Below are 25,543 nucleotides of genomic sequence, written 5' to 3'. Positions count from 1 at the left end.
TGATTGTTGTCTCTGTGGAGTGATGGGGGCGAAATCCAGATTGCAGTGCATCAAGGAGGGAGTTTAATGTAAGGAAATTGGATAAATGTGCATATATTAGCTTTTCAAGAAGCTTTGAGGTGAGAGGGAGAAAGGAAATAGGGCGGTAGTTGGATCGGGAGGTTGGATCAAGAGAGGGTTTTTTGAGGATTGGTGTGACCAGAGCATGTTTTAGAGATGAGGGAAATATACAGGTGCTGAGGGAGAGGTTGAAAATGTGTGTGAATATAGGGGTAAGGGTAGAAGAGAGGGAGGGGAGTAGCTGTGAGGGGATGGGGTCGAGGGGACAGGTAGTGAGGCGAGAGGACAATATAAGGGCAGAAACTTCTTCCTCAGTAACAAGGGCAAAAGAGCTAAATTTATGGCTATGTGGGTTTTGGATGATAGCAAGCTTTTGGGGGGTGGGAGATTGGTAGTATGTTGAGAGCTGATTTAGTTTCTGATGGAGTCAATTTTGTTATTGAAGTGGCTGGCAAAATCTTGAGCTGAGAGGGAAGTTGTATTAGAAGGTGGGGATGGGCGGAGAAGAGCATTGAAATTGGAGAAAAGACATTTTGGGTTTGAAGAAAGAGTAGAGAAGTAATGTTGCTTATACAGATTAAAGGCAGAAAAGTAGGAGTTCAAAATGAACTTGTAGTGAAGAAAGTCAGCTGAACTCCGAGATTTTCTCCAGTGTTGCTCACAGTATGGGAACATCTGCGTAGGTACCGTGTCAGAGGAGTATGCAGGATGAGTGGGTGATTTCCGAGCTATGGTAGGAGGGGCCAGATTGTCAAGGAATGATGCAAGGGTGGAATTATAGTGGCAGATAGATTGGTCAGGGCAGGAAAAGAAGGAGATGGAAGAGAGGAGAGGTATGAGAGAGTATGAGAGAGCTAGTGAGCTGTTGCTGATATAATGACAATGCTTCTGTGAAGTTTAGTGTGAGGGGTAGAAGGAGGGAGAGTTGTAGAGAGGGATGCGAGGAGATGATGGTCAGAAAGAGGAAAAGGGGAGTTTGTGAAGTTTGAGAGTGCATCGATAGCTAAAGATCAGGTCAAGGGAAGGACCTTCTTTGTGAGTGGGAGAGTCAGTCCATTGTGACAGGTCGAAAGAGGAAGTGAGTTGCAGAAGTTGTTTTGCAGAGGAGGCAGTGGGATTGTCAACAGGGAGGTTGAAGTCGCCAAGAATGAGGGCAGAGGTGTCTGAGGAAAGGAAATAAGGTAACCATGGCAGCAAAGTGATCTAGAAATTGAGGATCCAAGGGGGCTGTATATGACTGCAACATGTAGAGTGAGAGAGAGAGAGAGAGAGAGAGAGAGAGAGAGAGAGAGAGAGAGAGAGAGAGAGAGAGAGAGAGAGAATAAGCAAATCATGTGGGTTTCGAATGAGGAAAATTTGAGGAAAGATATGGGCTGTATTTGGTGGCCTAAGACATTTGCACAGTACTGTATATCTGTATATATTCATATAGATATATAGGTATAGATACATATATTGCAAAAAAAAAATCAGATACATAAAATATATACTTAAAAAAACATTCTATGTGAAGAACATTGGAATGTAAAGTATTCATAACTACCTTCGGCTTTAGCTCAGTTGGTCTAATGCGGTATCGGGTAGCACAAAAGCAATACGTGTTAGGTTTCTTTAACAGCCCCATTGAAGTCAATGGGAAAAGAAGTTAACGTGGTCACGATATCCAAAGCCCTGAAGTTAGCATGCATCAGACTTTCACTTGCAAGCTAACTTTTTACTTTCAACTTGTAATAGGCGTGCTGACTCACCCACGTAAAAGTTACTTTTAGAGCAGTTAGTGTGCGGGTAAAATTAAATGCAAGATTGACACTTGTAATCTAGCCCATAATCTTTTAAGATTATTCTACTGTATAATTAAAACACCATATGCTTGTAAATATAAAACAACTTTTAACTTGTTTAAATGAGAAAATAATCACTCAATAACACTAAGTGGAAAAAAAACAAATTCCTTTTTTTGCCGGTATCAATCTTTTCTGCCAGCAATTAGTGTAATTAGTGATTATTAAAGCAAAACAAATAAATGAAATGTACAATTATGGAATAAATTAAACAAGTAAATGTGATGGTAGATTCTCTGTCCAGATTTTGTTTTGTTTTTTAATGGATATTCAATACTAAACAACACTTGTGCGCCAAATAGAAGAAAAATTACAAAAACTTTAATTTCCAATTTGCTGTGCCTACAATTGCCTCCCAATATGCTAAGGATCACAGAAATTAGATTTAGAGTTCGTAGCCTAAGTGATTTAAACACCAGTGATTTTTTATTTAAATTTAAAAGGATAGAAACGTCAAAAGTGAAATGTGTATGGGTGCATTTCAATTTGAAATATAAGCATTTTTGCAATATACTTTCATTAGCAAAAATGTTTCTTGTAGAAGTTAGTACTGGTTTTCTTTAGCATACGCACATATCCTGTGAGCTTGCAGTGGTGTGTATTCATCTAAAGACATAATTTGCGTTATACAAGCCACTGCTGACTCTATAAGAAGGTGTGGTGTTTGAATATTAGTGCACAGGGCACGCACAGCATATATCACTGAAAAACAGTAATAACTATTAATAGAAGCATTTTTGCTATAGAAAGTATGTTGCAAAAATGCTTATATTGAAATGCACCCATGCACATTACATTTTTTACCTTTCTATCCCTGTAAAGTGATTGTAAACTTAAAGGGACACTGAACCCAATTTTTTTCTTTTATGATTCAGATAGAGCATGAAATTTTAAGCAACTTTCTAATTTACTCCTATTATCAATTTTTCTTCGTTCTCTTGCTTTCTTTATTTTAAAAGCAGGAATGTAAATCTTAGCAACCAGCCCATTTTAGGTTCAGCACCATGGATAGCGCTTGCTTATTTGATGCTTTCATTTACCCTCCAATAAGCAAGCATAACCCAGGTTCTCAACCAAAAATGGGCCGGCTCCTATGCATCATATTCCTGCTTTTTAAATAAAGATAACAAGAGAATGAAGATAATTTGATAATAGGAGTAAATTAGAAAGTTGCTTAAAATTGCATGCTCTATCTGAATCATGAAAGAAAACATTTGGGTTTAGTGTCCCTTAAATAGTTATGGGAGAAATAAATATAACTATGATATAAATCTAAACCCACTTTCATTCATGATTGTTTTTTTCGCTTCTAAATAAAATTGTTTTTACAGCTAATCGTTTCGATACTCATACTGCTCCTCCTCCCAGTAATGATCTACACTTCTGTTTTGTTTTTTCAGTGACGTTTCTTCATCTGGCCAATTGATTTTGCAATTCATCTATGGGGCGTGTGGTGTAAGGACTTGGCCGCCTAAAGGCCAGAAAATCAATTGGCCCGATTTAGAAACATCACTGAAAAAAAAAAGTGTTGATCTTAGCCGGGAGGAGGTGCAGTATGAGTAAATCATAGCGATTAGATGTAAAAACAATTATATTTAGGAGCAGAAAAGAAAATAATGAATGAAAGTGGGGTTAGATTTGAATCATAGTTGCACTGATTTCTCCCATAACGATCAAGTTTACAATTACTTTAAGGCTAACTCAACACAAGCATCAACGTCAATGTACTGAAAAAGTACTGGAAAGCTGCCATTTGAAAATCACATGATAGAGATAGGGATTACTGACAAATATTTTAATAAGAATAAAACAAATAAAGTTAGATCAAAATGTTTGCATAGGTTAATGTATTATATTGTATCAGAATGCCTCCTCCAAGGGTTTAGTGCAAAAGAAAAATAAATCAAATAAATCAAGCTACTATAGTGCATTCTATTCAAGCTGACCACATCATTTATCTGTAAAAAAAAAAAACTCCACCGATTTTATTTTAGAATTTGTCATATAAAAAGGTACTTATAAGCTTTTCAAGTGTAAAAAAAGTCAACTTCAATATTAGAAGACATAACTGAATTATTTGTTCTGGGAAAGCTGTTCTATTCTAGACAACATTGCTGAACACCAGAAAAGAAACACGAAAAATATAGGCTCACTAATACTAAAAGACATTCAGAATGTATCCTTAAAGTTTCTGTATTACACCATATTTCCTATCCTGTTATGTTGTACAGTCCTCGCTGTCTCACTTATGGAGTTACAACTGACAGTATAGTTCTATGTGTCTTTTTTTTTTTTTTAATTAAATAATGGAAACTGAGCCTCACCGCAGAACATTGGTTATGCTTTAAAGATTCAAATGTTTAAGTTAAAAGGTAGAGACAGCACAGAATGGCCAAAGAAGGCCCAGAGAAGGGGATTCGGGGAAAACGGGGGAAAGCAGAGAGCGCCAACAAAGACAGTTGATGTGACAAAGCCAAAGCATAACACAAGCCAATGGTACCACTAAGAACAGAGATAGGAAGAAAAAAGACAGTTAATCCCCACAATCTATGCAACAATGAACTGAAGCTGAAATATTTCCTTACTAGAGATACTCTTCAACTTGTATTATGTGTATTATTATTTCAGAGGGGCTAATGTTTAATGGAATTCTTTAACTTGAGGTTATGGAAAATGAACTTTGAATACTGGGCTGCAGTTATGTCACCTTAAATAAATGTGGCAAATGTTACATCCTTATTGGTGTAGTTGTTGCTATTCAAATGCCTAATGAAACATAACAGCACACTGTGGTGTTAAAGGGACAGTAAAGTCAAAATTAAACTTTTGTTATTCATATAGTGCGGGCAATTTTAAACAACTTTCAAATGCACTTCTATTATTAAATATGTTTCATTCTCTTGATATCATTTCTTTGAAAAGCATACCTAAGTAGACACGGAAGCAGAAATGCACTACTATGAGCTTTCAGCTGTTTGGTGGCTGCACATATTGTTATTGGTTCACCCAGTGTGTTATGTCCCAGTAGTGCATTGCTGTTTTTTTCAACAAAGATACCAAGAGAATTAAGCAAATTAGATAACAGAAATAAATTGGAAAGTTGTTTAAAATTGTATAGTCTATCTGAGCCCTATCTGCTCCCTTTAAGCAGGCAAAGTCATATATGAAGCCGTAAAAGAAGATTTTGTAAGGGCGCTATTAGCTGAAGATACTTGTGTGAAATAATTATTATTTACAATATCTGTGATAATTATCTATAATAAGTATCTAGTGATTAGGTGTATAGTAAATCAAAGCAGCTTCTATCAAAAGTAGAATAATTTATTTGATATCAAATAAATTATTCTACTTTTGATAGAAGCTGCTTTGATTTACTATACACCTAATCACTAGATACTTATTATAGATAATTATCACAGATATTGTAAATAATAATTATTTCACACAAGTATCTTCAGCTAATAGCGCCCTTACAAAATCTTCTTTTACGGCTTAATACTTTTTAGATTGAAGGATCTAATACACTGTAAGGGGTCTGATACTTTATTTAAACCAGCGCACTATTTCCCCACACCTTTCACAAAGTCATATATGAATCATTTTAGATTGATTTAAGTACGGTTAAAAACTATTTGCATTTGTAGGGTTTGTAGAGGAAACAAAATCAAGCGTAAAACTGCTTTAACATTTTTAAATAATAAGATCTGTTAAAAATGCACATTTTCAACTCTCTGATTTGTAAAAAGCTTTTTATCAATCCCACTTGCAAAAACAAAACAAACTTACTGTTGTTTGCAGATAAAATAGAAATATAATCTAAAAACAGTTTTATATCTCTTGTAGAGGAATCCTCATGCTTGTTTGGGTGGACACAAAATGTTTATCAAGAGGAAAAGGGTAAATTAGAAATATACACACAAATGGATGGCACAAGCTGCTGAGTCTGAAATAATCACAAAACTTTGCTCATGCATTTTAGTGGTGTAATGCCATTTTTATCTGGGCCCTTTCACCCCTGAGTTTGGTGGCAGTGGTGGGATGCAGAATATTAGTTACCGACAGGTGATGATGCCTGCCACAAAAAAATCTAGTAAACTGCAATCCACTATAAGAGCGTATACAAACACTGCCATTCAGTGACCATTAGAAATTGAATTCAGCATGGTTTATATTTATTTCCCAACAAAGGGACTTTCTCTCGGGGTGAAGGAGTATTATGAAAAAAGTGATGGGCTTAAATATGGAATTACAGATAAAATATCTGCTTAAAAAAAAGAAATTGGAATGGATGGAAAAAAAAGGAAATTTGAGATGAGGCCACATTGTAGAACCATCAAAAAGGTACCTGGAATGGCTGCTGCTGTGATGAAAAAGCAGCAGAAACATTAGGAGGAAGCTGGGTTGCTATAGCAACAGGAGTACCAGTCTGCCCATCTTTTCCTGTCACAATCTTTACCTGAGAGGAAATATTTCAAGAACAGTGAAAATCACTTTTGTCTTTGATTGTTGTTTTGTTTGCATTGTATTCCATCTTCAAATAATGGATTGGATATTTAAACACACAGTACTGTATTATGCCCCAAAGTCTAAATTATAAAAGTTGTTGTTGATTTTTTTAATTTGGGGTGATATAAATAAGAAAATCCTTTACATACACATTTTAAATCTAAAATGTCCAGTGCTGTGCCCAGCATGTTGAACAATACTTGAAACCAGTTTATTTGCTTCTATTCAAGCTGACTTCAAGAGCTGAGACTGGACTGGTCATTGCTCCACCAACAAAGGAAGGCAAATTGGCATGACAGAAAGGTTTCACTTGATGGAGACCCCAACACTTAGTAAGCAATGGATGCAGGAGCCAATTTCTCACCATACAACCCTTGGAGAAGGGGGGACATTCTGGAGAGGGGTTGAGGTGCACTGCGTTAGCAGGAAGAGGGAAAGCAAGAGAAAGAGAGAAAAAGGAAGGAAAAAGAAAGACACAAAAGGAAAATGCAAGTAAAGCAGAAAATGCTCAGTTATCATATCTGGTACTGTAACCCTTTATCTGAGGGCTATAGAGTGTAATGTTGTGTTGTGATTATTACAGTAAGTAATGCTATTTTCCTTAAAGGAACATCAAACAAAAAATAAATAAATATCAAGCATATGAAAGAGCACTATTTAAACATGTTAAAATATTTCAGCATTAAAAAGGGATAAGTCAAACATTTTGTAATCCAACAGGAAATGTATGTTTGTGCACAACTCATGCACAATAACAGACAGCTTGTTGGGTCATAAGGACAATTCCTAAAAATTATAAAAAGTATTTATTTTTTAGCAATTGAACATCAAAATATAACACATTTTAAATGACTTAGTTTCACATGCAACAAAGAAAGCATTACCTTAAAGGGACACTGAACCCAAATTTTTTCTTTCGTGATTCAGATAGAGCAGACAATTTTAAGCAACTTTCTAATTTACTCCTAGTATCAATTTTTCTTCATTTTCTTGGTATCTTTATTTGAAAAAGCAGGAATGTAAGCTTATGAGCCGGCCAATCTTTGGTTCAGCACCTGGGTAGTGCTATCCAGAGTTCTGAACCAAAAATGGGCCAGCTCCTATGCTTACATTCCTGCTTTTTCAAATAAAGATACCAAGAGAACTAAGACAAAATGATAATAGGAGTAAAATAGAAATCTGTTTAAAATTGCATGCTCTATATGAATCATGAATCAAAAATTGGGTTCAGTATCCCTTTAATGTCATTGAAATAAAAAATAAACGGTGTTCTCTGTAAATCAGGTTATTTTTGACACTTCACCCCTTTCTTAGTGCTTCAATAACAAACAAAACAGCCGGGGAAAAGGAAAATGAACTCCTCTTCTCACTGATCATTCAGATGTATCATGTAGCATATAAGCAGTCAGCAAAGCTTTCCTTTGACCCTGAACTGAGATCCTCTGCAGGCATTCATAGGCTAGATGATAGCCCTTTAGTTGTATGGCAGCAGGAGCCTTCATTCCACTAAGTGAAATTTTAAACTGCCTTAACAATGAAACACTAGTACCATCTACAAAGATTATTGGCAATGTTAATATTTTGCAGCTGCCAATTCTATGAACAAAAAACAGAATTTATGTTTACCTGATAAATTACTTTCTCCAACGGTGTGTCCGGTCCACGGCGTCATCCTTACTTGTGGGATATTCTCCTCCCCAACAGGAAATGGCAAAGAGCCCAGCAAAGCTGGTCACATGATCCCTCCTAGGCTCCGCCTACCCCAGTCATTCGACCGACGTTAAGGAGGAATATTTGCATAGGAGAAACCATATGGTACCGTGGTGACTGTAGTTAAAGAAAATAAATTATCAGACCTGATTAAAAAAACCAGGGCGGGCCGTGGACCGGACACACCGTTGGAGAAAGTAATTTATCAGGTAAACATAAATTCTGTTTTCTCCAACATAGGTGTGTCCGGTCCACGGCGTCATCCTTACTTGTGGGAACCAATACCAAAGCTTTAGGACACGGATGAAGGGAGGGAGCAAATCAGGTCACCTAAATGGAAGGCACCACGGCTTGCAAAACCTTTCTCCCAAAAATAGCCTCAGAAGAAGCAAAAGTATCAAACTTGTAAAATTTGGTAAAAGTGTGCAGTGAAGACCAAGTCGCTGCCCTACATATCTGATCAACAGAAGCCTCGTTCTTGAAGGCCCATGTGGAAGCCACAGCCCTAGTGGAATGAGCTGTGATTCTTTCGGGAGGCTGCCGTCCGGCATCTGATGATGCTTTTAATCCAAAAAGAGAGAGAGGTAGAAGTTGCTTTTTGACCTCTCCTTTTACCAGAATAAACAACAAACAAGGAAGATGTTTGTCTAAAATCCTTTGTAGCATCTAAATAGAATTTTAGAGCGCGAACAACATCCAAATTGTGCAACAAACGTTCCTTCTTTGAAACTGGTTTCGGACACAGAGAAGGTACGATAATCTCCTGGTTAATGTTTTTGTTAGAAACAACTTTTGGAAGAAAACCAGGTTTAGTACGTAAAACCACCTTATCTGCATGGAACACCAGATAAGGAGGAGAACACTGCAGAGCAGATAATTCTGAAACTCTTCTAGCAGAAGAGATTGCAACTAAAAACAAAACTTTCCAAGATAATAACTTAATATCAACGGAATGTAAGGGTTCAAACGGAACCCCCTGAAGAACTGAAAGAACTAAATTGAGACTCCAAGGAGGAGTCAAAGGTTTGTAAACAGGCTTAATTCTAACCAGAGCCTGAACAAAGGCTTGAACATCTGGCACAGCTGCCAGCTTTTTGTGAAGTAACACAGACAAGGCAGAAATCTGTCCCTTCAGGGAACTTGCAGATAATCCTTTTTCCAATCCTTCTTGAAGGAAGGATAGAATCTTAGGAATCTTAACCTTGTCCCAAGGGAATCCTTTAGATTCACACCAACAGATATATTTTTTCCAAATTTTGTGGTAAATCTTTCTAGTTACAGGCTTTCTGGCCTGAACAAGAGTATCGATAACAGAATCTGAGAACCCTCGCTTCGATAAGATCAAGCGTTCAATCTCCAAGCAGTCAGCTGGAGTGAAACCAGGTTCGGATGTTCGAACGGACCCTGAACAAGAAGGTCTCGTCTCAAAGGTAGCTTCCAAGGTGGAGCCGATGACATATTCACCAGATCTGCATACCAAGTCCTGCGTGGCCACGCAGGAGCTATCAAGATCACCGACGCCCTCTCCTGATTGATCCTGGCTACCAGCCTGGGGATGAGAGGGAACGGCGGGAACACATAAGCTAGTTTGAAGGTCCAAGGTGCTACTAGTGCATCCACTAGAGCCGCCTTGGGATCCCTGGATCTGGACCCGTAGCAAGGAACTTTGAAGTTCTGACGAGAGGCCATCAGATCCATGTCTGGAATGCCCCACAGCTGAGTGACTTGGGCAAAGATTTCCGGATGGAGTTCCCACTCCCCCGGATGCAATGTCTGACGACTCAGAAAATCCGCTTCCCAATTTTCCACTCCTGGGATGTGGATAGCGGACAGGTGGCAGGAGTGAGACTCCGCCCATAGAATGATTTTGGTCACTTCTTCCATCGCTAGGGAACTCCTTGTTCCCCCCTGATGGTTGATGTACGCAACAGTTGTCATGTTGTCTGATTGAAACCGTATGAACTTGGCCCTCGCTAGCTGAGGCCAAGCCTTGAGAGCATTGAATATCGCTCTCAGTTCCAGAATATTTATCGGTAGAAGAGATTCTTCCCGAGACCAAAGACCCTGAGCTTTCAGGGATCCCCAGACCGCGCCCCAGCCCATCAGACTGGCGTCGGTCGTGACAATGACCCACTCTGGTCTGCGGAATGTCATCCCTCGTGACAGGTTGTCCAGGGACAGCCACCAACGGAGTGAGTCTCTGGTCCTCTGATTCACTTGTATCTTCGGAGACAAGTCTGTATAATCCCCATTCCACTGACTGAGCATGCACAGTTGTAATGGTCTTAGATGAATGCGCGCAAAAGGAACTATGTCCATAGCCGCTACCATCAACCCGATCACTTCCATGCACTGAGCTATGGAAGGAAGAGGAACAGAATGAAGTATCCGACAAGAGTCTAGAAGCTTTGTTTTTCTGGCCTCTGTCAGAAATATCCTCATTTCTAAGGAGTCTATTATTGTTCCCAAGAAGGGAACCCTTGTTGACGGAGATAGAGAACTCTTTTCCACGTTCACTTTCCATCCGTGAGATCTGAGAAAGGCCAGGACGATGTCCGTGTGAGCCTTTGCTTGAGGAAGGGACGACGCTTGAATCAGAATGTCGTCCAAGTAAGGTACTACAGCAATGCCCCTTGGTCTTAGCACAGCTAGAAGGGACCCTAGTACCTTTGTGAAAATCCTTGGAGCAGTGGCTAATCCGAAAGGAAGCGCCACGAACTGGTAATGCTTGTCCAGGAATGCGAACCTTAGGAACCGATGATGTTCCTTGTGGATAGGAATATGTAGATACGCATCCTTTAAATCCACCGTGGTCATGAATTGACCTTCCTGGATGGAAGGAAGAATAGTTCGAATGGTTTCCATCTTGAACGATGGAACCTTGAGAAACTTGTTTAAGATCTTGAGATCTAAGATTGGTCTGAACGTTCCCTCTTTTTTGGGAACTATGAACAGATTGGAGTAGAACCCCATCCCTTGTTCTCTTAATGGAACAGGATGAATCACTCCCATTTTTAACAGGTCTTCTACACAATGTAAGAATGCCTGTCTTTTTATGTGGTCTGAAGACAACTGAGACCTGTGGAACCTCCCCCTTGGGGGAAGTCCCTTGAATTCCAGAAGATAACCTTGGGAGACTATTTCTAGCGCCCAAGGATCCAGAACATCTCTTGCCCAAGCCTGAGCGAAGAGAGAGAGTCTGCCCCCCACCAGATCCGGTCCCGGATCGGGGGCCAACATTTCATGCAGTCTTGGTAGCAGTGGCAGGTTTCTTGGACTGCTTTCCCTTGTTCCAGCCTTGCATTGGTCTCCAAGCTGGCTTGGCTTGAGAAGTATTACCCTCTTGCTTAGAGGACGTAGCACCTCGGGCTGGTCCGTTTCTACGAAAGGGACGAAAATTAGGTTTATTTTTTGCCTTGAAAGGCCGATCCTGAGGAAGGGCGTGGCCCTTACCCCCAGTGATATCAGAGATAATCTCTTTCAAGTCAGGGCCAAACAGCGTTTTCCCCTTGAAAGGAATGTTAAGTAGCTTGTTCTTGGAAGACGCATCAGCCGACCAAGATTTCAACCAAAGCGCTCTGCGCGCCACAATAGCAAACCCAGAATTCTTAGCCGCTAACCTAGCCAATTGCAAAGTGGCGTCTAGGGTGAAAGAATTAGCCAATTTGAGAGCATTGATTCTGTCCATAATCTCCTCATAAGGAGGAGAATCACTATCGACCGCCTTTATCAGCTCATCGAACCAGAAACATGCGGCTGTAGCGACAGGGACAATGCATGCAATTGGTTGTAGAAGGTAACCCTGCTGAACAAACATCTTTTTAAGCAAACCTTCTAATTTTTTATCCATAGGATCTTTGAAAGCACAACTATCCTCTATGGGTATAGTGGTGCGTTTGTTTAAAGTGGAAACCGCTCCCTCGACCTTGGGGACTGTCTGCCATAAGTCCTTTCTGGGGTCGACCAAAGGAAACAATTTTTTAAATATGGGGGGAGGGACGAAAGGAATACCGGGCCTTTCCCATTCTTTATTAACAATGTCCGCCACCCGCTTGGGTATAGGAAAAGCTTCTGGGAGCCCCGGCACCTCTAGGAACTTGTCCATTTTACATAGCTTCTCTGGGATGACCAACTTGTCACAATCATCCAGAGTGGATAATACCTCCTTGAGCAGAATGCGGAGATGTTCCAACTTAAATTTAAATGCAATCACATCAAGTTCAGCCTGTTGAGAAATGTTCCCTGAATCAGTAATTTCTCCCTCAGACAAAACCTCCCTGGCCCCATCAGACTGGGTTAGGGGCCCTTCAGAGATATTAGTATCAGCGTTGCCATGCTCTTCAGTATCTAAAACAGAGCAGCCGCGCTTACGCTGACAAGTGTTCATTCTGGCTAAAATGTTTTTGACAGAATTATCCATTACAGCCGTTAATTGTTGCATAGTAAGGAGTATTGGCGCGCTAGATGTACTAGGGGCCTCCTGAGTGGGCAAGACTCGTGTAGACGAAGGAGGGAATGATGCAGTACCATGCTTACTCCCCTCACTTGAGGAATCATCTTGGGCATCATTGTCATTATCACATAAATCACATTTATTTAAATGAATAGGAATTCTGGCTTCCCCACATTCAGAACACAGTCTATCTGGTAGTTCAGACATGTTAAACAGGCATAAACTTGATAACAAAGTACAAAAACGTTTAAAAATAAAACCGTTACTGTCACTTTAAATTTTAAACTGAACACACTTTATTACTGCAATTGCGAAAAAAACATGAAGGAATTGTACAAAATTCACCAAATTTTCACCACAGTGTCTTAAAGCCTTAAAAGTATTGCACACCAAATTTGGAAGCTTTAACCCTTAAAATAACGGAACCGGAGCCGTTTTAAACTTTAACCCCTTTACAGTCCCTGGTATCTGCTTTGCTGAGACCCAACCAAGCCCAAAGGGGAATACGATACCAAATGATGCCTTCAGAAAGTCTTTTCTAAGTATCAGAGCTCCTCACACATGCGACTGCATGCCATGCCTCTCAAAAACAAGTGCGCCACACCGGCGCGAAAATGAGGCTCTGCTTATGCTTTGGGAAAGTCCCTAAGTAATAAGGTGTCTAATACAGTGCCTGCCGATATTCTTATATCAAAATACCCAGATAAAATGATTCCTCAAGGCTAAATATGTGTTAATAATGAATCGATTTAGCCCAGAAAAGTCTACAGTCTTAATAAGCCCTTGTGAAGCCCTTATTTATGATCGTAATAAACATGGCTTACCGGATCCCATAGGGAAAATGACAGCTTCCAGCATTACATCGTCTTGTTAGAATGTGTCATACCTCAAGCAGCAAGAGACTGCATACTGTTCCCCCAACTGAAGTTAGTAGCTCTCAACAGTCCTGTGTGGAACAGCCATGGATTTTAGTTACGGTTGCTAAAATCATTTTCCTCATACAAACAGAAATCTTCATCTCTTTTCTGTTTCTGAGTAAATAGTACATACCAGCACTATTTCAAAATAACAAACTCTTGATTGAATAATAAAAACTACAGTTAAACACTAAAAAACTCTAAGCCATCTCCGTGGAGATGTTGCCTGTACAACGGCAAAGAGAATGACTGGGGTAGGCGGAGCCTAGGAGGGATCATGTGACCAGCTTTGCTGGGCTCTTTGCCATTTCCTGTTGGGGAGGAGAATATCCCACAAGTAAGGATGACGCCGTGGACCGGACACACCTATGTTGGAGAAATACTTTTTTCTTATGGTATTTACATGATGTAATTATTTATTCCTGGGCTTGACAAATCCCAGTAACTAAGGAACCAAGACTAATTTTACCCACAGTTCCTAAATTTTGTGATTATTCTGCCAAAACACAAAACCCCTACCGAGCAAAGTTTAATCTTTTAAGTTATAAGATATGTATTCGGTACTTAAAGGGATAGTCTAGTCAAAAATAAACTTTCATGATTCAGATAGAGCATGCAACTTTAAGCAACTTTCTAATTTACTCCTATTATCAATTTCTCTTCATTCTCTTGGTATCTTTATTTAAAAAAACTGAAAAGTAAGCTTAGGAGCAGGCCCACTTTTAGTTCAGCACCTTGGTTGTGCTTGCTGATTGGATGGCTTCATTTAGACACTAATCAGCAACTGCTACCCAGGTGCTGAACCAAAAATTGTCCGGCTTCCAAACTTACATTCCTGCTTTTTAAAATAAAGATACAAAGAGAATGAAGAAAAATTGATAATAGGAGTAAATTAGAAAGTTGCTTAAAATTGCAAACTCTATCTGAATCATGAAAGTTTACTTTTGACTTGACTATCACTTTAAGTATTTAATTTATTCTCTTTGAATATGTTGTTTGCCTGGTATTCAAAAAACAAACTGTATGCACTAATGCAAGTTAAATACAACAGACAAATATAATATTGCATACAATATTCTCTTATAATTGGACTTAGATCCACTCTGTGGCCCTCTCTGCATTGGACAGCGGTGGTGCCGATCGTTGGTGGTGTGGGAGGGTTGGGAGGAAGGCGGGTGGGCGGCCCATTGCTGGTGGGGGGCAGGAGCGGGTGGGACCGCTACGCTACAAAAAAAAAAAATTAGAGCGAGTGAGGGGAATGGGGGGAGGGGGGAGGAGGGAGAGGGGGCTCCTATGGTAGAAAGTGGTGGAAAGGGTGGGAAAGCGATCTGGGAGGCGGGGTAAGGTAATGAGGGGGGGGCAGCTACACTACAATTTTTTTTTTTTTAAATAAATAAAAAAAAAACAAGTAATAAATAATGCAAACTGGAGGGGGGAGAGTTGGGGGGATCCTACACTGCAGAAAATATATTTTAAAAAAAGCCTTTTATTTTCATATTGGCAGACTTTCTGCCAGTACTTAAGATGGGGGTGACCTTTGGGGGGGTGGGGGACAGAAGAGAGCTGTTTGAGAGGGTTCAGGGAGGGATCAGGGGGTGAGATGTGACAGGTGGGAGGGTAATCTATACACTAAAGCTAAAATTAACCTTACAAGTTACCTAATTAACCCCTTCACTGCTGGGCATAATACAAGTGTGGTGCGCAGCTGCAATTAGCAGCCTTCTAATTAAGAAGTAATGCCAAATCATATATGTTTGCTATTTCTGAACAAAGGGGATCCCAGAGAAGTATTTACAACCATTTGTGCCATAATTGCACAAGCTGTTTGTAAATAATTTCAGTGAGAAACCTAAAGTTTGTGAAAAAGTTAACGATTATTTTTATTTGATCGCATTTGGCGGTGAAATGGTGGTATGAAATATACCAAAATGGGCCTAAGTCAATACTTGGGTTGTCTACTAAAAAACAAATATATAGTTTTGATAGGTAAATATAAAAAGGCTTTATTTCTGTTTACATGTAGTGATGGCAAAAATGCTAAAAATTCTCTGGTCTTTTGGGGAAGTTTTAGCCTGAAATGCCCGGTCCTTAAGGGGTTAAGAAAGGATATCAAGAGAATGAAGCAAATTAGATAATAGAAGTAAATTGGAAAGTGAAGCAAACTAAATAATAGAAGTACATTGGAAAGTTGTTGAAAACTGCATGTTCTTTCTAAACCATGAAAGAAAAAAATTGTGTTTCATGTCCCTTTAAATGTTCTTTTGCACTTTAGATAAGTAGTATCTTCATCTATCCACAACAACAAATTAGAAATTCATTTAAAACTGCATGCGCTATTTGAATCACAAAAGAAAAATTTTGGGTTTCATACCTCATTAAAGGGACATGAAACCCAAAATTTGTCTTTCAGGATTCAGATAGAGCCTACAATTTAATTTTTTTTCCCAAAGTACTTCTATTATCAAATTTTCACTCTCATGGTATTCTTTATTAAAGAGAAAAATTAGGTGGGTAGCGTGCATGTGTGTGAAACACCACATGACAGCAAACACTGCTGCCATCTAGTGCTCTTGCAAATGTTTTTATATACTGTTAAAAGTATTCTTGCATAACTGCTGCCATATATTGCTCCAGTGCACACTCCTTAGCCTACCTACCTGCTTTTTCGACAAAATATACCAAGAAAATTAAGTACATTTGATAATAGATGTAAATTGGAAACTTTTTAAACTTGTACTCTCTATCTGAATCATAAAATAAATATTTTAGGTTATATATCCCTTTAACTCTTTTCTTTGAACATAGTTTTCTTTCTCTAGATTGTCAGTAAATCCCTTAAAGGGCCATAAAAGACATTGGTATGCTGCAGCTGTAAGCAGTTCCTTTAATATATGTTAATAGTCCTAATATTTCTATTCTATTGACCCTTTTACGTAATAAGAAAATATTTTATTTAAAGGCAAGTCTTCTGAGTTTAGAACAGGTTTCAGCTATATCAGCTGAATATTAACCAAGTCAGCTTTAAAGCAAATATGAAATGAAAATCTTCAAATGATTTACTCCATATAGATAGTGACATAATTAAACAAAACTATCTTACTGACTAGGTTATCTGGAGGTGGTAGTGTCCATACAAAATGCATAAAGAGAAAATGAAACTAATATAGAACAAAGGGCCAATGTGAGTGACAATCTTAATTCCTTTATACACATAGGCGGTCATTAAGAGAAAGGTGACTTTTAAATAATGTTTGGCCCTGGATATGACTATAGGGGACTGTATGGTTTTGTATTCTAAGTGTATCATAAAAACCATTGCAACCACAGAAAAAAACATAGGAAGCACTTCTATCCTACCTCATCATTGATGACCTCAGACTGTTCTTCCTCCTCTTCTTCTTCCAAATCCAAATCATTTTGTCGGAGATAACCTTGGAGGCCCATGGTGGGTTTTTTCTTAAAGGCCAAAAAATCCATCATGTTTCCCTGAAAGTGCTGCAGGAAAAACAACTCAATCAGATACTCTTTAAATGCTTCCTTTAGACCTTTCATAGTTTTGTGGTGATGCTCCAAGCACTGCTTCCTCATCCGAGCATCTTCTTGAGTTGCAGGAGGGATCTCCTCCAGCTTCTTACTCTGTTTCTTCAGTGTAGTACTTATAGCTGGTGTATGAGGAAGACTAGACAATCCCTGTGGACCAGTGGCTCGTGAAGGACTTGTTGGAGGTGGAGGTGAAGTTAACCCAAAGGTTGAGGTTCCAGCCACACCGGCTATCATCCCTCCAGATGTCCGATCAAAACTGATAGTTCTGCCTAGCTGTTGGCTGTGTAGTACCTGCTGCTGCTGAATAAGCTGGCCCTGAATAATACTGCTGATCTGTGGTGGTAAATTTGTAGTTGTTATGTGACTAGGAGTAGTAAGAGTAGGCATATTTGCGCCACTTGCCACAGGGCTTTGAGGTCCCAGATGATGAATAGTGCCACCAGTCTGAGAATGTGGCTGTGACAGTCTCCGTTCCCTCATGCTTGCCTGTGTTGTGCCAGATGGAAGTTGTACTGGTGCTGTGGTTCCTTGTGCAAGCTGTGCAATTCCAGAGCCCTCTTGAAAAACAAAGTGCCCACCATTTGATGGACTCAAGCTGATCTGTCTCACCAGTACACTAGCATCAACAAATCCACGTGTTGGACTCTGGCTACACATACCTAAACTGGCTCCAGCAGTCCCAGTTCTTACTCCTTGCAGTGTTTGGATTGGAACAGCATTGGGTTGTGTAGGACTTTGAGTCTGGACCTGTTGTGACATTGGGGAAGTAACTTGGATATAGGACGGTGATCCATGTTCAAACCTTCTTGGCTGGTTGCTAAATTGGAAACCAGGTGAGGCAGGATTGGGGATTGGCAGTGGAGTCAAAGTTATTTGCTGGTTTCCTGCCACAACCTGACCCACATTTTGCAGGGTAATATTTACATTCTGACCAGCTACAGGATTCCTGCTCATTATGAGCTGCTGTATTTGAAAACTGGGAGACTGGGGTCCAGAGGAACTGACAGCCGGAGCATATGATTGTGCAGGAGACTGTGGTAAATTTGTCTGCAAGGATGGCTCTTCACCCTCATTACCAGTGAAGGATCTGGATCTTTGGAGCTGCCGGGGAGTGCTTGGGGCTCCATTGCCATGATGCATTGTTACCTTTGTAGAATTTTTGAATTTGAACACTTTATTAGAAAAAGGAAAGAAACAAAAGCAATAATAGATAACTATTTAATAAGTTCAGTTTGCAGAAATTCAAAGATAATCAACAGCCTATTCAGTATAATTCACTTCACATTCATTCCAATTTTAGACCTTAGATTTACTTATTTTATTTTCCCGTTGTGCTACATCTACTTTTTAATACTTAAAGGGATACTGAACCCAAATGATTTCTTTCATGATTCAGATAGAGCATGCAATTTTAAGCAACTTTCTAATTTACTCCTATTATTATTTTTTCTTCATTCTCTTAGTATCTTTATTTGAAAAAAAGCAGGAATGTAAGCATAGGAGCCAACCCATTTTTTGTTCAGAACCCTGGATAGCACTTGCTGATTGGTGGCTAAATGAAGCCACCAATCAGCAAGCGCTACCTAGGTGCTGAACCAAAGATGGGCCGACTCGTAAGCTGAACGCAATTTTTGTTTCATGATTCAGATAGAGCGTAAAATTTTAAGCAATTTTCTAATTTACTCCTATTATCAATTTTTCTTTGTTCTCTTGCTAACTTTATTTTAAAAGCAGGAATGTAAATCTTACTAGCCAGACAATTTTAGGTTCAGCACCATGGATAGCGCTTGCTTATTGGAGGCTTATATTTACCCACCAATAAGCAAGCATAACCCAGGTTCTCAACCAAAAATGGGACGGCTCAAATGCGTTACATTCCTGCTTTTTAAATAAAGATAGCAAGAGAACGAAGAAAATTTGATAATAGGAGTAAATTAGAAAGTTGCTTAAAATTGCATGTTCTATCTGAATTATGAAAGAAAAAAAATGGGTTCAGCATCCCTTTAACTATTTGTGTTGAAGTCAATATTTTATTACTTCAAATATTTAACATCCAAAAACAAATGCTTAAAAAATACAAACAAGCTTGGCTGATTTCATTTACCTAAATTGTTACAAAACACTGTAAATCACCTAAAGCCAATTTGTTCTGCAGTGAAACTGTCCCTTCTGTGGAGCTTTATTTTGGGGTTAGATGTTGTACTTCAAAGTCCATATGTATGGTTTGTATATGTTACCTACATTGATAATGGAATAAAATAATTGTGTGATGGAAAAATCAGCTGCTTTAATTAAAGGGACACTGAACCCAAATTTTTTCTTTCGTGATTCAGATAGAGCATGACATTTGAAGCAACTTTCTAATTTACTCCTATTATCAAATGTTCTTCATTCTCTTGGTATCTTTATTTGAAATGCAAGAATGTAAGTTTAGATGCCAGCCCATTTTTGGTGAACAACCTGGGTTGTTCTTAATGATTGGTGGATAAATTCATCCACCAATAAAAAAAAATGCTGTCCAGAGTCCTGAACTCATTAAAAAGCTTAGATGCCTTCTTTTTCAAATAAAGATAGCAAGAGAACGAAGAAAAATTGAAAATAGGAGTAAATTAGAAAGTTGCTTAAAATTGCCTGCTCTATCTGAATCATGAAAGAAATAATTTGGGTTCAGTGTCCCTTTAACTTACCACATACAAAGCCATTACTTTGAGAAAAACATAAAATATTAAAGACAAGGTGAAAACTGACGACATAAAATACATGCAGATCAGCTCAGTGAACACTGGACCCGCGTATCCCAAAGAGCATACGAGGTGACAGCGAGCATCCTACAGTAGATGACACTAAGGGATGCTGCACCCATTGTAGAAAAGTATAGGCAACGCACGGGAATGTGATCGCAGGCCGTAAGCCTTAACAGCAGGTGACAGCTCGGGGACACATAGGGGATGGACATCAGTTGGCAGGTGACAGACAGCCTATAAGCGCAGTGAGGCCGGGAGGGGGCAGTGCAGGCCCCGGTCTAAAAAGGCCCAAGCTCGGTGACATGAGCAGCACCACGGACAGCAGCTAATCGAGTTCCGGTGTGGCCCCTCCCCCATGCCCTCCTCTTAAAATATTGCCGACCAAGCTCACCTGTCTACCCCATCAGGTACCAGTACCACCGATCTCGACTGTCAACAGTGATCTACGGAAACCCGAAGGGGACAACAAACAAGGAGAACATACGCATGCGCAGTAAAATGAGAAAACAAAGACTTCAGCCGAGCTCTCGGAGGACCAGTTATTTTGTCTGCGTAGTGATTGGATGTTAAATAGACGATGCGATGAAGGAGCAAATAGGGAAATGCGATAATAGTCTTGCTTAGTCGGTGAAACGTATGCTAAATCTTTCTAGGAAAGCTGCAAATGTGCAGTGTTTATGTTATTTAACATTTATTTCACTTTAGTTGGGAATCTAGCAGTTCATAATGTCTACTGCAGTTGTACTCAACCGTGTTTTTTTAGTTTTTTTTATGTCTCCTAAAATATTATAATGGAAGAAAACATGATTTTTGTATATACTGACAAATTCCTATCTTCTAAATTTGCACAATATGAAGTGAAATATGATTCTAGGCAATGCAGGGCTAGTTTACAAGTGTGCACAGGTTAAATTGTGCTTGTACTAAAACGAATTAAAAGGGTGAATGACAAAATGGAATGCCCATAGAATTTAATGGGATGTAAAATTAAAAGTGTTGAAGCAACAAAACTATGAGACATGTTTACCAGATATGTTCCCCAGGCACAGTAGCATATTCTCAAAGTGAGATTACTTCAAATTATCATTATAGCTGCTTTCTATGGAATGACAAGGGTGAATGGCACAATTGAATGCCCATAGACTATAATATGATTACATTTAGTGCCATAGCAACAAAAAATATGAGACACATCAAATAGATATTTACCAGATATGTTCCCCAGGTACAGTAGCATATTCTGAAAGTGAGATTATGTCAGATTATAGGGGTGTGGGTAAAAGCCGGATCCATGCCTGAATTAGACAGATACACACAAATTTAAGTGACTGTTTTCCACACAAACACATCCAGACACTTCTGGATCATAGAAACATAGATTTTGACGGCAGATAAGAGCCATAGGCCCAGCAAGTCTGCCCGACCTTACCTAACAGTATAAAGTTATCTAGTTCGTAGGATAGCCCTATGCTTGTCCCATGCATTTTTAAAGTCCCCTCACAGTGTTTGTTGCTACTACCTCTTGAGGAAGTTTATTCCATAAATCAATCACTCTTTCTGTAAAGAAGTGCTTCCTCAAATTACTCCTGAATCTACTACCCTTTAGCTTGAGCTCATGACCCCTTGTTCTTGAATTTTCCATTTTATGTAAAATACCCACAGCCTCAGTTTTACTAAACCCTTTAATGTACTTGAAAGTTGCTATCATATCACCTCTTTCCCTTCTCTCCTCTAAGCTATACATATTTAGGTCATTGAGCCTATCCTGGTAAGTTTTATTTTTTAGACCATGTACCATTTTGGTAGCCCTCCTTTGCACAGATTCAAGTTTGTTAATATCCTTCTGAAGATATGGCCTCCAGAACTGCACACAATACTCAAGATGAGGCCTAACTAATGATCTATAAAGTGGCATAAGAACCTTACTATTTTTGCTGCAAATACCTCTACCAATACATCCAAGCATTCTGCTAGCCTTACTCGCTGCATTACTACATTGTTTACTAAGTTTTAAATCATCTGAAATAATAATTCCCAAGTCCTGTTCCTCATCTGTAACAGTCAGTAAAGTGTCATTAAGTCTGTAATTAACATTTGGATTTTTCTTCCCTAAATGCATTATTTTACACTTTGCTGTGTTAAACTTTAGATCCCAGTCGTTTGTCCAATCCTCCAATTGTTGTATATCACTTCTCATTTTGTCTACCCCCCCTGGAACATCCACTCTGTTGCAAATTTTTGTATCATCTGCAAAGAGACATACTTTCCCCTGTAGCCCTTTGCTGATATCGCAGATAAATATGTTAAACAAAACAGGCCCAAGAACTGACCCCTGAGGAACACCACTAGTAACAGCCCCCTCTGCTGAATGAACTCCATTTACTAAGACACTTTGTTTTCTGTCCTTAAGCCAGCATTCCACCCAGTTCACAATTTTTGAATCTAGACCAAGGAGATATAGTTTGTGAATAAGTTTATTGTGTGGGACGGTGTCAAATGCTTTGCTGAAATCTAGATATGCTACATCAACTGCTCCTCCCTTGTCTAATACTTTTGTTACATAATCAAAGAAGTCAATTAGATTAGTCTAACATGATCTCCCTGAAGTAAAACCATGCTGATTTTGGTCCTCTAAATTGTTTGTCTTTATGTAAGTCATAATTCTTTCTTTTAAGAGGCTTTCCATTAATTTCCCTACTACTGAAGTTAAACTAACTGGCCTGTAGTTGCCAGATTCTTCTCTACTGCCCTTTTTATGAAGAGGTATTACATTTGCTATTCTCCAATCATCTGGGACAGCTCCTGTTAATAGTGACTGATTAAACAGATCAGTTAATGGGACAGTTAGCACTGATCGAAGTTCTTTTAAAAACCTTGGATGAATATTATCAGGACCCACTGCCTTTGTAACATTTATTTTTGATAATGCTAACAAAACCTCATCCTCTGTAAAAAGATTACTGTTAAGCTTGTTTCTATTTTGCGTAGCATCCCTTAATGTAGACATTGTATCTTCACAATCTTTAGTGAAAACAGAACAGAAGTAATCATTGAGACAGTCTGCAATCTGCTTATCTCCTTCTATTATTCTACCATCAACTGATTTCAATTTTACTATTCCTACCTTATTTTTTCTTCTTTCACTGATATATCTAAAGAATGTTTTGTCCCCATGTTTTACTGACTGTGCTATCTTCTCTTCTGCATGAGCTTTAACCTTCCTAATTAACTGCTTAGTCTTTTTTTGTTGGAGTCTCCATATTTTCATATCATCATCTGTTTGTGTGTGTCTGTAATTTTTATAAGCTATCTTTTTTGTCTTTACAGCATGTGCTACTTCTTTGGAAAACCAAATTGGTTTCCGCTTTCTTTTACTTTTACAGACATGTCTAATACAGTGTGCGGTTGCATCTAAAATGGCACCTTTCACAAATTCCCACTGTTCTTGAACCCCTGTAATAAGAGTTTTCCCCTTTAAATAGTTTTTTAGGTATTCTCCCATTAATGAAAAATCTGCCGTCCTAAAGTCTAAAACTTTTGTTTTAGTCTGGGTGGACAGTTCCTGAACATGAATACTAAACCAAACAGATTGATGATCACTGGATCCTAAGTTCTCACCTACAGACACATCTGAAACTGTATCACTGTTTGTAAGTATTAGATCTAATATAGCTTCCTTACGAGTTGGTTCCTTGACTAATTGTTCAAGTGATTCCCCTAGCAGAGATTCAAGAATATACCTGCTTCTAGCCGATCTAGCAGAAGGAATCTTCCAGTCTATATCTGGCAAATTAAAGTCCCCCAGTACTATAACCTTCATGGTCATTTTGGTTATTTCATCTAATAACAGATTGTCCAGTTTTTCATCCTGCAATGGAGGCCTATATACAACCCCTATTCTAAAAACATTTTTATCTCCAATTTCCAAAGTCACCCAAATACTTTCCACCTCATCATTTGTTCCTACAATTTCAGTAACCTTTATATTTTCATTTACATACAAAGCAACTCCTCCACCTTTCTTTCCTACTCTGTTCTTTTTAAATAACCTGTATCCAGGTATGACTATGTCCCAGTCATGCAAATCATTGTACCATGTTTCTGTTATAGCTACTAAATCCAAGTTGTCCCTAGTCATTATTGAAATGAGTTCAGGTAATTTATTTCCTAAGCTGCGAGCATTTGTGCTCATGGCACGAAGAATTTTTCTACTAGAATTTCTAGAATTGTTACTTGGACTAACAGTTTTGGCATGCTGTGGGGGGCAGGTGGATATATTAATGCTACCCCCCTTTATTAGTTCAAATGATTTCTAATAAAGTATTTGAACTCCTCTCCCAGATACTCTGTTCCTTTAGCATCCAAATGCAAGCCATCTCTCCTAAATAACCTAGTATCTTTCCAAACAGAGCTATAATGGCCAATAAAAGCAAATCCTCGTTCCCTGCACCACTTATCTAACCAAGAATTAAATGTTGTTATCCGCTCCATCTTTCCTGCTTCCTGGTCATACACAGGTAAAATAGCAGAAAATGATAGAGTTGATGCCACAGTCTCTAAAAGATTACCTAGGTCACAAAACTCTTTCTGAACAGCACAACATGATTTGTTCCTAAATGTACAAACACATCTAACTCACTTCCCTTTCCTGCTGCCTTAACAATTCTCAAAATACGATTCTTATCCCTGTGAGCAGTAGCTCCTGGAAGACATCTAACATTTCCATCAACATTTTACTGCAAAACATTTGGGTTCTTTCAGAACCAGTACTTTTTTACAGAAAAACAGCCGGATCCTGCCGGATCCATGTCTAATTTAGACAAATACACACAAATTAAAATGTTTTCCACACAAACACATACAGACACTTCTGTATCCAACAACATTTTACTGCAAAACTTTTAGGTCCTTTCAGAACCAGCACTTTTTTACGACAAGGAAGTTGGTTTCTTATTAAAGCTGTTTCTTATTTGTGAAATTCTGTTTCTTATTCATGGAAGTTGGTTTCTTATTCAAATTTTTTGTCAGACTGCTTTAACCCCTTAATGACAACTGACGTACCAGGTACGTCATGCATTAACAAGCAGTTAATGACAATAGACGTACCTGGTACGTCAGTTGTCTAACAGAGTGCTGGAAGTGATCACAATCACTTCCAGCAGCTCTGAGGGTATTGCAGTGATGCCTCAATATGGAGGCATCCTGCAATACCCCTTTACAAAACTCTGATGCAGAGAGAGACACTTTGTAGCCCTCTCTGCACCGGTAGTGATGGTGCCGATGGTGCCTTTGTCCGGTGGGAGGAGGGAGCGTGTGCGCGCGCGTGCACGATGCGCGCGTACACGTGCATGGATGTGCGTGGGCGCGCGTGCACGTGCACATGCGCGCATTAGCCACACTGACACCAATGAAAAAGGAAGGGGAAAAAAAGTTTTTTGGTTTTTTTTACATTTAAAAGGATCTGGGAGGGGGAGGGGTGGGGGTATTGTGGGGGGGCTGCTACACTACAGAAATAATTAAACATACAAATAAAAGTTATAAATAAAATTAAAATAGTTTGGTTTGTGGGGCCAAACTGGGTACTGGCAGACAGCTGCCAGTACCCAAGATGGCGGTAATTAGGTAGGGCAGAGGGTTAGAGAGCTGGAGGGGGGATCAGGGAGGTTGGTGCTAAGGCAGGGGTCCATCACAACTAAAATATTTTATAATTTTTATTTAAAAAAAAAAAAAACTTTTATTTAGTACTGGCAGACTTTCTGCCAGTACTTA

General features: G+C 39.0%; 1 protein-coding gene across 1 annotated transcript in view; it reads right to left on the bottom strand.

Moving 5' to 3' along the window:
- The window catches only part of LOC128648916 (E1A-binding protein p400), a 684,550-nt gene extending 664,312 nt beyond the window's left edge, over positions 1 to 20,238 (bottom strand). Inside the window, exons 1-2 of the mRNA XM_053701874.1 lie at positions 20,166 to 20,238; positions 16,845 to 18,202 (exon numbers count right to left, since the gene is read on the bottom strand). Coding sequence (XP_053557849.1) covers positions 16,845 to 18,170 — 1,326 coding nt within the window. The 5' untranslated portion in view covers positions 18,171 to 18,202; positions 20,166 to 20,238. The remainder of the gene's footprint in view (positions 1 to 16,844; positions 18,203 to 20,165) is intronic.
- Between the last annotated feature and the right edge of the window lie 5,305 nt (positions 20,239 to 25,543).

The sequence above is a fragment of the Bombina bombina genome, chromosome 2 (assembly GCF_027579735.1).
Source record: "Bombina bombina isolate aBomBom1 chromosome 2, aBomBom1.pri, whole genome shotgun sequence".
NCBI classification, from domain to species: domain Eukaryota; kingdom Metazoa; phylum Chordata; class Amphibia; order Anura; family Bombinatoridae; genus Bombina; species Bombina bombina.
Note: the sequence above shows the minus strand (reverse complement) of the source record. Positions and strands in the feature narration are given on the sequence as shown.